This window comes from Bactrocera neohumeralis, chromosome 4 (assembly GCF_024586455.1).
Source record: "Bactrocera neohumeralis isolate Rockhampton chromosome 4, APGP_CSIRO_Bneo_wtdbg2-racon-allhic-juicebox.fasta_v2, whole genome shotgun sequence".
Taxonomy (NCBI): Eukaryota; Metazoa; Arthropoda; class Insecta; order Diptera; family Tephritidae; genus Bactrocera; species Bactrocera neohumeralis.
Genome location: NC_065921.1, coordinates 70902314 through 70916006, shown reverse-complemented (window position 1 = coordinate 70916006; position 13693 = coordinate 70902314). Strand labels below are relative to the sequence as shown.

General features: G+C 40.3%; 1 protein-coding gene across 1 annotated transcript in view; it reads left to right on the top strand.

The window, feature by feature from the left end:
• LOC126756082 (uncharacterized) overlaps positions 1-5804 on the top strand; it is a 65413-nt gene extending 59609 nt beyond the window's left edge. The window contains exons 7-10 of the mRNA XM_050468907.1: positions 656-895; positions 957-1090; positions 1498-1635; positions 3515-5804. Of these exons, the coding sequence (XP_050324864.1) occupies positions 656-895; positions 957-1090; positions 1498-1635; positions 3515-3692 (690 nt within the window). The 3' untranslated portion in view covers positions 3693-5804. The remainder of the gene's footprint in view (positions 1-655; positions 896-956; positions 1091-1497; positions 1636-3514) is intronic.
• Positions 5805-13693: the final 7889 nt, after the last annotated feature.

The window sequence follows — 13693 nt, the reverse complement described above, 5'->3', positions numbered from 1 at the left end:
TGTTCTGAAGGGACTTTTCTGCAATGTTTAGCTTCGGTGGAATCGAAACAGTTGGATACGGCGAACTCGATGCCGATATTTTCGACCGTTGGCCTTCTAGAGCATGATGCAGGTTTGACGTAAAGATTTCAGGAGAGGAATCGATTCAAGCAAAATTTCATGTCATTGGCTAAAGATTTCAGGAAATGAATCGACTCAAGCGAAATTTCATGTCATTGGCTATTGAGGTATCAGGAACATAAGCACTATTCACCTTCCCATCCGCATGCCTTCCGTTTTACCCTTTATCGAAGAAAGACTGTAATATTCAAGTAGTATATGGCTCTTTTCTGGTGTCCACCTTTAACGAGAGCTCAAGCAATACTGAGTCAGGCAATCACAAAACTGTTTGAAAAATTTCTTTAGTACAAAGTCTAATCTTTCTAACGTCATATAGCGTAACCTGATTGCACATATAGAACGCGAGGTAGAGATTCCTAAGTTCATATATTGCCAAAAGCAAGAAAAGCGTCTCTTTTTAATAACCTTGTCTGCCAAATTTGAACTGTGGTATCTCAAAATAAATTCCTTTTCTCGTTATGATCAATTTGAATATTTAAAAATAGTTTTTATCAAACACTTTACAAACAAAGTTTGTGATTTATTCAATTCGCAGGTTCCTGGAAGAGAAACCATACTGCCAACAACAGCGCTGCAGCTGCGCTATCTCATTGTGCCGTGCGGCGGTAGCGAAATCGATATAAAAATTTTGCGCAATCGCACGCTTATGGGGAATGCGACCGGTATATATAGGCCCACTTACATACGTTTATCAGAGGTGCACAAGGGTCAGCGTTACATAGCGCGTTTCACGCCCAGCAACGAAGACGAGACGCTGCGCGCACACAAAGTGGGAGTAAGTAGCCACAGATTTGTATTGAACTAATGTCTAAGATATTCTAACGCGCACCAAACAGCTGGCTGTCACGACAACCGGCATCTTTCAGCACCTGCCAGAGCTGCCGGCTGATATAACAGTTTTCGATGTGAGCACACGCTGCTCCTTAGCCACCATTGCATGGTACAGTTCGCCGGACAGTCGAACAATAAGGTGTGTATACTAGCGACTAGACTTGATTAACCTTCCAACTCATGTTCCACGCTTCTAGTACTTTAACTAATACTTAAACGAACCGTATCTGTTTCTTTATTACATTTGCAACATCATCAACAACGAAAACCACATAATTGGAATGCGCATCTCAATCTATGCTGCGGTCTCGACTACGATATGCAACGTGCCACATGCCCCTTCGTGCTGCATGAATTTGAATTGCGGTTTCTGTGGCCTGTTTAAGCCATAATGCTTTGCGAAATACGTATTTCTGTTGTTGTAACATCCGCATTGCGTTCGCTGTGTGTGGACCTTGGTGTGGGTCGGATCGTATCTGTTCGGCTTTCTGGATGCCTACAACCGTCGCTGACTGTGTTAATTGCACGTGTGTTTGTGGCGTTCAGGTACTGCATAATTGTGTTCAATTTGCCGCAGCGTAATCGGAGCTCCATCGATTACACGAACTACTGCCTCGACTTTGGAAGGCGCGTGGTGCAGCATCCGCTATTTCAATCCATTAAATGCGTCGAACGTTCAAAGAGGTGAGTTTTTTCCACATTTTATGTGTACTTGTAGATAATTTTCGAAAGTAAGCTAACACCACTTGGAACACAATTATAAATAAAATAATCACTTAAACCCAAAAGGTTAATCCAAAAGGTGTTTCACTCATTAAGTCATAATTTTTGAAATTAACAGAGAAAAGTTTATGTATGCGCGAATTAGTACCTCAGTTTTTGAAATAACTTTTATATTTTTTTTGATTTTTTATATCTTTTGTGTTTGACAAGATATATTCACGCAATTCGGCATGAATGTCCATACCAACGCTACAATCTCCAAAAAAAATTGTTCATAACGAACCCCTACAGTATATTCTTCTTCTTCTTTGGCACTACAACCGTGGATAGGCTTGGGCCGAAAAGACGAAACTTCGCCAGTTGCCCTTACCCTTTGCTAGGTTGTACATTCTAAGTGCAGGTAGGTCGCTACGCTCTGTCACCTAATATTGGCTTTGTGGGTGCCCTTGCTTCCATTGTCCACCCATGGGTCTCGAGTCGAAGAAGCTTCTCGTTGAAACAACAGCTTTCAAATGAACGACATTGCCTAATCAGCGCATTGCTTGGATTTTTATGCGCTTAACTATATCCCTGACACTGTAGAGCTCATACAGTCCGTGATTCCATCTTCTTCGATACCCATCGCTCACGTAAACGGCTCCAAAGATCTTGCGGAGAACAGTTCTTTCAAAAGCGCTAAGTGCTTTCTAATCTCGGTTCGGCATCGTTCATGTTTCAGTCTCGTAAAAAAAGGAGAGTAATAAGAGGCTTGTATAACGTACTTTTTGTTCGTCTCAATTGCTTACCGATCTCAAAATAGCACGTGTTTGTGAAATGCTTCCTTCCCTTCATCTCCAGGCTTGTTAGAGGAACGTATGCTGGTCTCGAGATATGCAAAGTCCTTAGCTTTTTTAACCTTATAGCTACCAATATTGACGTAGTTCTTCAGACGCGCGGAATCCTTTTTGTGTTAACCACGTATTTTGTCTTGTCCTCGTTCACCTCAAGATCAACTTTCTTCCCTTCTTTTTTCAGGTTCGGGAAAGCGGCTTTGACGGCATTGTACTTCTAGAGTAGACAGCACCACTGCGGTGCAGATTAGCAGACTTGCCTTTTTTCAAGCATCTTATTGAAGAAGACGCACGGTATCGAACAACTTGAAAAGGACCATCCCAATTTTGACAGAGCTATTAATTGTGGCCAAGCGTAGACACCGCTTACGCGGTTATAGTCCAGTTAAAATAGCGCGCCAGTTGCTCCTCGTTTTTCGCTGTTTGGCGCCAATTGGAGATTCCAAGTGTAGCCTGGTCCTTCTCCATCTAGGTTTTCCAACGGGGAGGAGGTCTTCTGCTTCCACCGGTGGGAACTGCGTCGAACACTCTCAGAGCCGGTGTGCTTTCCTTCATTCGGAGGACATGACCTATCCAGCGTAGCCTTTGTCTCTTAATTCGCTGAACTATGTCAGTTTCGTCGAATACTTTTCATTGATAATGTTTTTTTACGTGGCAGGTCCCAAACCCAGCGTCCAACAGGGAATGTTTCGCCTTTTCACTTTAGCTCGCTTTCAAACGGTTGTTTTTTTGCTACCCAGAGAAACCTTGGTCTAAGACCGGAAGCGGTGAGCTGCTTGAGTCATATGTAAAAGAAACGTTACTGGCCATTCCCAAGTAAATGACGTTCTGAGAGCTTTTCCCACTTGCGTGAACTTCTACACATGGCTCCATCTTCCATCATCAACGTCATTCTATAGAACCGAGTTTCGCAAGTCTACTATTATTAAATACTTATGTATATAGCTAAAGACCGAAGACATTTTTCTAATCCGCAACTTAACTAACCATCCATATACATTTCATTACAGTTCGCCACTCGAAACGCACACCATATTCAATCTGACACCAGGTGAAACATACCTCATCTATGTAACGGCGAATCTCAACGAGGGCAGACCGCTGCCATACCAAACGCTGCGGATCACAATGGGTCGTCGTTGCAGCAAAGACCTACTCGATTCGCGAGAGCCCACCACCTACTACTGATTGCGCGGCCACCGAGGTTCCTCCGCTCCATAACGTGAGCGACAATGGCGTGCAATTAACTAAGACACGGTTGCAATATGCATTTGCTAATGTCTACAACTACAACTACAACTATTTGTATTCAATTATGTGCAGCTTCTGGCCGGTTGAATTCACTTGTAAGTGAGCTTTAACGTATGCCAAATGAAAATCGCACAATTTCGCTTGTAAAATATATACAAATACACCCCGCCCGCATAAATAGTATATAAGTGAGTATAGGTTTATTTATGAATATATACCAGACAGCAGGTAATTGCCAGTTCAACAAGCTAAGCGCTAAAAGACGTAAGCCTCCGCCATTGAAATATTGCTAAATATATTATATGTACATGAATGTAGTTATTAGTATGCAGGATAGTTAACGGTATGTGTTGCCTACATTTAGGCGTGTGGTATAACTAGTGGGAAAATATATGAATTCTAGTATATGTATTATTATTTTTTTTTTAATAAGTAGTGTTTATTATGATTTTTTTTTGCGCTTATCACCGCAAGAGCTCAACCTGCCGCCGAAATATATATAGATCTGCTTCTGTTTATAGATTATTTTTTGAGATAACGGTAGTAATTACTACAATACTGCAGAATGTCACCCAAATGCGGTCAGCCTATTATCTATTGTGTGATATTCGAGATATCCAATAAGACAAAAGTTTATTTTGCGGAAAATTTTGTATTTCCCTTTATTCATAGTATACCACCAGGCGCCTTCCATAAGATCTGTATTTGAACTTTTTGAATACAGGTATTAATGCTGTATTTTTTGAGATATCGAGCTGAAATTTTGCACACGCTTTTTTCTCCACAAGTGGCTCCTGATTTGTCAGAATCGTTTTTATCGGACCACTATAGCATATAGCTGCCATACAAACAGAACCAATGGCATACAAGTTTTGTATGGAAAACTTTATCATTTCTTAAAATATCTTCACGAAATTTGGAATGAATTGTTTTCTATGGCTATGATGTGGTTTACGAAGAATTATGCAGATCGGTTTATTATAACATATAGCTGTCATACAAAGTAACCGATCAAAATCTATTGCTAGTATGGAAAACTTTATTATTTGAAGAGGTATCTTGACCAGATTTGACACAGCTTATTTTCTAAGATAACAGCACAATTTACTTAGAAATTGTTCAGATCAGACTACTATAGCTTATAGCTGCCATACAAAGTGACCCATCAAAATCAATTGCTAGTATGGAAAACTTTTTTATTTGTTAAGATATCTTCACGAAATTTTGCTTGGATTATTTTCCCAGCTAAGGGTACGATATCTGCAGAAATTGTTCATATCGGACTATTATAGCATATAGCTGCCATACAAACTAACCGATCAAAACGAATTGCTTGTATAGAAAACATTTTCATTTGAAGAGTTATCATGTCCAAATTTGACACAGCTTATTGTCCATGACAACGATACAACCCCTGAAGCAATTGTTCAGATCGGACCACCATAACATATATCATAGCTATATATAGCTGTCATACAAACGGATATTTCAAAATCAAGTTCTTGTATGAAAACGTTTTCATTTGTGAAGGGCTCCACTATAGCTTCACTTTTTTCTTTTTAAGCTCTCTTAGGATTCCAAATATTGGCATACATACATACTAGATTTTCCCACTGGGTACCCACTCGAAATAGCCGCTAAGTTATATAAAATGTAATGTAATATTTCAACTAGTTTAGCTTTAGCTATTAGTTAGCTTATTAGTAAAAGAGAATCGCAAGTCCACTGCGGTACCGCGTACCGTACCACTTTGCAATCCTAAGTTCAAATTTGTTTTGTAAGCCTTAGCTTGGTAAGCAGCATAGTTTTAGTGCAGGCCTTTGCTATACTACTTCCTAAGCTTGTAGTGTTAGCTACTTATTGTGATGTGTTAAGTTTAGCTCTTTATAATGTTGTTGTAATATTGTAACTTTGTTAAGCGTATTTTATATTTGTGTGTGTTATGTTGCGCTGCTGAATGTTTAAGTTCATTTTTTACGTAATTAAACTTAGCTGAAACGTAATTAAGTAATTTAAGCTTAAAACGATAAAATTTTCAATGAGAAAATGAAAAAAAAATTTAAAAAAAAATTTAAAAAAAATTTAAAAAATATTTTATAAATATTTAAACATGATTTTATTTTTTAATATTTTTTATCAAAAAAAAATTTAAAAATTCAAAAATTTAAAATTTATTTTTTAACATTTTTATCAAGAAAAAATTCAAAAATTTAAAATTAATTTTTTAATATTTTTTTAATACATATTTTTTTTTTAAAAATTTAACTTAAAAATTAGAAAAAAAATCAAAACAAAGTTTAACTTGAAAAAATAAAAAAAAAAAAAAATATTATGGAAATAATAAAAAAAATTATGGAAATAAAACAACAAAAAATTAAAAAAAAAATCCATAAGCCGCAATGCATTCGTACGCCATACAAATAAACTGAAATCCTCTCGATGCACACATTGACAATAACTTGTTCATATATTTGCTAAAATTTACACATACTAGTATGTCCGAAAAAAACTTAAATATATATACATATATGCATAGAGCATAGCAATATGTACATACATACATAAGTAAATTTTGTTTCCATAATCCAATCAGCTTTCGTATGAATAACTGTGTATTTACCAGCATTTACCCAACCGCCGAAGTCAATCGGTTCTATGCTGAAACTGCCAAACAACAAATAAAAATAAAACAAAAAAAAAAGATTACTATACTATTCATACAAACATATAAAAACGTAAAGAGTCTATAGCGTATTTGTGGAACGTAACAATTCAGTTGAAGTTTGATCGCATTATCGCAATTTTCCTGTGCCCGTCCTCTCGCCAATGCTAAATAATTAAAATAATAATCAATCAATTACAAGCGACACTTGGGCGTTTCTATGCAATAATAAAAATAAAACGATTTAAACGACGAATTGTTGTTTTATTTGGGGATAGCGCTTGGGAGCTTCACAGCATTCGCTTCATTTTGAAAAAAAATGTTATTCCCTTGATAATGTAGGTCTCCTGTAAGAAGACCCCCGAAAAAGTTATCTGGCTGTGAGAAAGACTTTTTGCTTAAACTATCTCAAATCTTCTTCTTCTTCTTAATTGGCGTAGACACCGCTTACGTGATTATAGCCGAGTTAACAACAGCGCACCAGTCGTTTCTTCTTTTCGCTACGTGGCGCCAATTGGATATTCCAAGTGAAGCCTGGTCCTTCTTCACTTGGTCCTTCCAACGGAGTGGAGGTCTTCCTCTTCCTCTGCTTTCCCCGGCGGGTACTGCGTCGAATACTTTCAGAGCTGTACTGTTTTTGTCCATACGGACAACATGACCTAGCCAGCGTAGCCGCTGTCTTTTAATACGCTGAACTATGTCAATGTCCTCATATATCTCATACAGCTCATCGTTCCATCGAATGCGATATTCGCCGTAGCCAACGCGCAAAGGACCATAAATCTTTCGCAGAACTTTTCTCTCGAAAACTCGCAACGTCGACTCATCAGTTTTTAACATCGTCCAAGCCTCTGCACCATATAGTAGGACGGGAATTATGAGTGACTTATAGAGTTTAGCTTTTGTTCGTCGAGAGAGGACTTTACTTTTCAATTGCCTACTCAGTCCGAAGTAGCACCTGTTGGCAAGAGCAATCCTGCGTTGGATTTCCAGACTGACATTGTGGTGGTGTTAATGCTGGTTCCTAAATAGATGAAATTATCTACAACTTCAAAGTTATGACTGTCAACAGTGACGTGAGAGCCAAGTCACGAGTGCGACGACTGTTTGTTTGATGACAGGAGATATTTCGTTTTGCCCTCGTTCACTGCCAGACCCATTTTCTGTGCTTCCTTGTCCAGCCTGGAGAAAGCAGAACTAACGGCGCGGGTGTTGAGGCCGATGATATCAATATCAATATCAATAAATTCCAATCGTTGGGCATGCTTTCGTCCGACCACATTTTACAAAGAAGCTGATGCATGCTCCCTATTAGTTCTTCGCCGCCGTGTTTGAATAGCTCGGCCGGCAGTCCGTCGGCCCCTGCCGCTTTGTTGTTCTTCAGGCGAGCAATTGCTATTCGAACTTTTTCATGGTCGTGTAATGGAACGTCTGCTCCATCGTAATCGATTGGGGAATCGGGTTCTCCTTCTCCTGGTGTTGTGCGTTCACTGCCATTCAGCAGGCTGGAGAAGTGTTCCCTTCATAATTTAAGTATGCTCTGGGCATCAGTGACTAGATCACCTTTGGGGGTTCTACAAGAGTATGCTCCGGTCTTGAAACCTTCTGTAAGCGGCCGCATTTTTTCGTAGAATTTTCGAGCATTACCCCTGTCGGCCAGCTTATCAAGCTCTTCGTACTCACGCATTTCGGTCTCTTTCTTTTTCTGCCTGCAAATGTGTCTCGCTTCCCTTTTCAACTCTCGGTATCTATCCCATCCCGCACGTGTTGTGGTCGATCGTAATGTTGCGAGGTAGGCAGCCTGTTTTCTCTCCGCTGCGACACGGCACTCCTCGTCGTACCAGCTGTTCATTTGCACTTTCCGAAAACCAATGGCTTCGGTTGCAGCTGTACGTAAAGAATTTGAAATGCCGTCCCACAGTTCCCTTATACCGAGTTGTTGACGAGTGCTCTCAGGGAAGTAGAGAATCGTTCGGCTGTCTGTTGTGATTGCAGCTTCTCGACGTCGAACCTTCCTTGTGTTTGTTGGCGTGCGTTTTTTGCTGCACAGAGGCGGGTGCAAATCTTGGCTGCAACAAGATAGTGGTCCGAGTCGATGTTAGGACCTCGGAGCGCACGCACATCTAAAACACTGGAGACGTGTCTTCCGTCTATCACAACATGATCGATCTGGTTGGTAGTTTTTCGATCCGGAGACAGCCAGGTAGCTTGATGAATCTTCTTATGCTGGAATCTAGTAGTACAGATAACCATATTTCGGCACCCCGCGAAGTCAATCAGCCTCAACCCATTTGGGGATGTTTCATCGTGGAGGCTGAATTTACCGACCGTAGTGCCAAAGATACCTTCTTTGCTCACCCTGGCGTTAAAGTCGCCAAGCACGATTTTGACATCGTGGCGGGGGCAGCTCTCATAAGCGCGCTCCAAGCGCTCATAGAAAGCATCTTTGGTCACATCGTCCTTCTCTTCCGTCGGGGCGTGGGCGCAAATCAGCGATATGTTGAAGAACCTCGCTTTGATGCGGATTATGGCTAGACGTTCATTCACCGGAGTGAATGATAGTACTCGGCGACGGAGTCTCTCTCCCACCACGAATCCAACACCAAACTTGCGCTCCTTTATATGGCCACTGTAGTAAATGTCACAAGGACCTACTCGTCTCTGTCCTTGTCCCGTCCATCGCATTTCTTGGACGGCGGTGATGTCAGCCTTTATTTTCGCGAGGACATCAACCAGCTGGGCAGCGGCACCTTCCCAATTAAGGGTCCGGACATTCCAGGTGCATGCCCTCAAATCGTAGTCCTTATTTCGTTTGACATGGTCGTCATCAAAAGGGGGGGTCTCTCATCCGAGGCTGGTTATATCTATTCACTGGGGGTGTTTTTTACGTGGCGGGTCCCAAACCCAGCGCACAACCCTATGTAGAGGATGTTTCGCCTTCTCACTTTAGCTCGCCTTCGAACGGATGTTCTTAGGCTACCCAGAGGATACTTGGTCAAAGACCGGAAGTAGTGAGCTGCTTGAGCCATGTGTAAAAGAATCGTTTCTGGCCACTCCCAAGTGAATGGCGATCACTTTCCTCACTTGCGTGAACTTCTACACATGACTCCATCCTCCATCTATCTCAAATCTAAAAAAGCAAAAAACTATGAGAGTTTTCTCTTATATTTCGGTATATGCGAACAAGAACAAATTTACGGTTTTTTTTTTTCAAAAAGAGCGTTACAAAACAAAAACGGTTACCCGTTTTGAAATGTAAATAATTGATCTTGTAAGGATGTAGGCTTTGTCTCACTGGCATGGCAACAACTGTTGTTCTGACAGCACGATTATGATGACGATAAATTGGACGTAGCGCTGTTAAAGTTGAAACCACTAATTTCGACTCGTTGTCGGATCGTATATCTTTCCATGATGAATTCGGCGAACCTTACTGATGAGAAATGTCAAAAGAGCGGGAAAAAATATGGCGTCGTTTGCTGTCCCTATCGTTCTACTTTTGTAGCGTCCCCATTGAAAACCCCGTTATCAATCATCGAAATCGCTTTATTGTTCTCCAAAATATACTCCATTAAGATCTATACACTTTCGCAAGCGTTTCAACTAATTGTCGAAGTACTTTTGCCACTCTGATTGAGGTATCTCCAAAACATATATTTGGAATGCATTAACCGCCTCTTCAGGTTTTTCGACAAGGTTAACGTTGTTCCTTAGTTTTCCTTTAACGTACGGGAATAAAAAGCAATCGTTCGGTGCCAAGTCAGGACTACATAGTGGATGATTCATAAAATTGAAGTTTACAATGCACAAAATTGCAGTTGTTTTAATCGATGTGTGAGAGTGATTCGTCTTCGGCGGTTGTTTTTCCTGATTTCTTGAAAGACAAGTGGCAAATAAATGGTTGTGTGGCACTCTTACTCTTCCGCGTTGTTCTAGTAGTATGGTTTTTACGGTCAATTGTCCATGTAATGTACAATGTATGCTGAGCCCACTAATGCCCATAGTTGTCTCAATTTCAAAATAGGTCATATGATGATCTTGCAATATCAGTTTGCGCACAGCATCAATAGTTTTCTGAACAACTACTGATTTTGAACGACTTTCACAAAAATCGTCTTGAACTACAACCTCGTTTGAATACACCATATCGTCGACGCACTGTTGCTGAGTTAATCCAGCTGGATGGCAGACAACTCTTCAAGTCAGGAAACATCATAACAAGGATAAATATACCATATACGTCATTAACTTGGCGACTATTAAGGCAATAATTCTAAATCCCATTTCGTCAGAGAAAGTCCTTAGATGCAGGCAGGCAGTAGATGTAAGGGCTGCTTATATAGTGGGTACCAAGCCATAATGGCGTTTCAGCAAACTAAATATCTAATGAGATTGCCAAAAGTGTCATCCGATTGGCTACCGAACAAGTTGAGAAAATACACAAGTCGCTAAAAACAATACGCAATGAAATTTCCGAAAGGACTAACAGATGGTTCAGAGTGGAATGAAGTTCCGTATCACGTCCAAGAGCCCTGAAGAAAACCACACATGCTTTTTAGTCGTATGGTCTCTAAAGGACTGCCTAAAGACAGGACACAACTTAATGTCATCATATGCGAGCCGGATGGGCATAAGTACCGACAATGCATGCAGAAAGTGCAAGAAAATGCGTCTGTCCAGCCATATCGAGAGTTTATCTAGATATCTAGAAGTTTCGCAGCTTAAGGGACTAGATGAAATATCTAAATTAGATCGCTAGAAAATTAAGTCGCTCTCATAGTTCGCAAATACAGTTGACATCCTATGTGACGAATGCTTGAGCTCAAATTAAACTAAACCTCCATCCGGAGTATTACTAAAGAGCTGTAGGTTCATCTTTAGCGTGCCGATCAGTATAACCAACCTACAGGGATTGTCCGGAAAGTAATAGGACTGAGTCAATTTAAATAAATTTATTGAAGCACTCTTTAAAAACTTTCGAAATAGGCTCCTTCTGCGTTGATGCAGCGCTGCTAGCGCGATTTCCAAGCTTCGAAGGCGTCACGGAAGGCATTCTCCGGAATATACTTAAGAGCTGCGGTGCATGCTGCTTGGATCCCCTCTGTCGTCTCTTTGGGCTGTAGGACGGCTGTGGAAACGTTGGGATGCTGGCCTTGGTTAGCTAGCTGTTCACAAGAAAGGCGTGTGGGCGTTGTCGTGGTGCATGTCTTGTCGGACCCGATTGTCCTTCATTTGATTCTCTTGAGGATTTCGACGTAAAACTTGGCGATGACGGTTTGTCCAGGAGGAAAAAACTCATAGTGGACGATGTCTTTGAAGTCAAAAAGTACAATGAGCATGATTTTTACTTTGGATTTGCTCATTCTTCCGGTCAGCGACCTCTTTCCGGCCTTCCGAAAAGGCTTGGTGCCACCGGAACCCACCACTTCTTGCTAAAGCAACATCTGGGTTAGTCTGCTTGATCATATCAAACGTCTTTGTCACAGATTTACCGAGTTTCACACAGAATTTAATCGCGTACCTCTGCTCTAACGAACGCTGCGTTTCGGCGCGCGAAAATGTTTGTTCTGACTCTCCAGGTGCTCAGAGACAACTGACCAGCCGCTCGTTCGTTAGCTAGGAACGCTCTCTACCAAATCCAGTCGGTGCGCGCACGTTTCGAAGTACAGTCGCGGCGGAAAAAAATCAGTCATATTACTTTCCGGACAAACCCTGTATGTAATCTATACTATACTACACTTCGTTCGCGAAAGGCGCTAAATTCGTTTGAAAACTTTAATTCCAAATAACAATGTTTCTGTAAAGTGATGAGGGAACCAGATCTATAAGAGTCCAGATTTCTCAACCGCCTAGTTTACTTGGTTTTTGTAATTTTTGTTAAACGGCTGATAGGCTTAAGAAATAGTTGCTAGGAAAGAAAATTGTTTTGGGATGATATCAGAAAGGAGTTTTGGTGACTAGTTATGATCTTATATGAAAATCTATTGGAACCACTTTGGAATTTTTATTCAATGGAGTGATATGAACAGAATTTATATTACATACTGACACTACCTTCATATACTACTTCGTAAAAGTCTCAGGTTGGTAAAAACTTTCCCGATATGAAATTATAAAATAACAATCCATCTCTGACAGTTTGACTTCATTGAAAATACTCACAATTTGAATAATTTTCATTTCGAGGCTTATAAAAATATGATTCTTGAAAAATTACAACCGAAATTGTATCACCAATTCACTACCAACAAACCAACACTGCTTTTATTTTGATATTTACACGAACAAGTAAAGTGTTAGTACGAACGGGAAATCCATTTTAATTATTGATTTTAATTTTTCGACGGATATAGTTTCCAATTAAAATGCAATTCTTTACCTGTGCCAATGAATACATGTCAAAATTTTCCAAAAAACCAAAACTCGGAAATTACACGTTTCAAACCGACAACAAATGTTACCGTTAGCTGTCAATGATACACTACACGACCGACGCAATCGAACCGACCGCAACAACAGCGGTACGAGCAACGAACGCCGCCCTTTGCTGCTGCCAAGTTAAACGAAATTCCAATTACCATCAACTCATTTCGGTGCAAAACATTTTGTGATTAATTTCGCCAATTTTCGCCGAGCGCATCAAAACATGCAAATGTAACGGAATGGATCCCTGAAATTGCCGCAAATGGAAATGCTTTTTGGGTGGGTGATGGATGTCGGTTACACTAATTATTATTACGGTATTACATTTGTAGGTATTTATGACAGATATTTGTAAAATACTGTATATTGTATGATAGATTGGATGTAAACGATTCATGGTAGGCGTTAAAAAGGGGCAAATGGTAAGAGCAGTTACAATGTGTGAACGAAATTACGAGGGCAGCTATATATATTCTGGCCTAGGGCAACACTAAGTGTGGCCAGGTACAATCTGACATTTCCATTGGAAAGTTTGACATTTTTTAGCATAACATCACTCAGAACGTTTTGTCATTTAATCGTGAATTGTTTTATTTACAGGGAATTAAAAAATTCATCTCGGCCAAAAAATGGAATTAATTGAACATTTTCGTGCGAATTTTTCACAACTTTCGACGTGGATTTTCACGACAAGAGTGCATCGATGAACTAAAATCTTTGTATGGCTATGAAGCACCATTCTATAGCACAGTGAAAAACTGGTACAACGAAATCAATCGTGGCCGACGCTCGCTCAAAGACAAATTCCGTGAAGGTCGTCCAAAAACAGCCGTTGTGCCAGAAAACATCGATG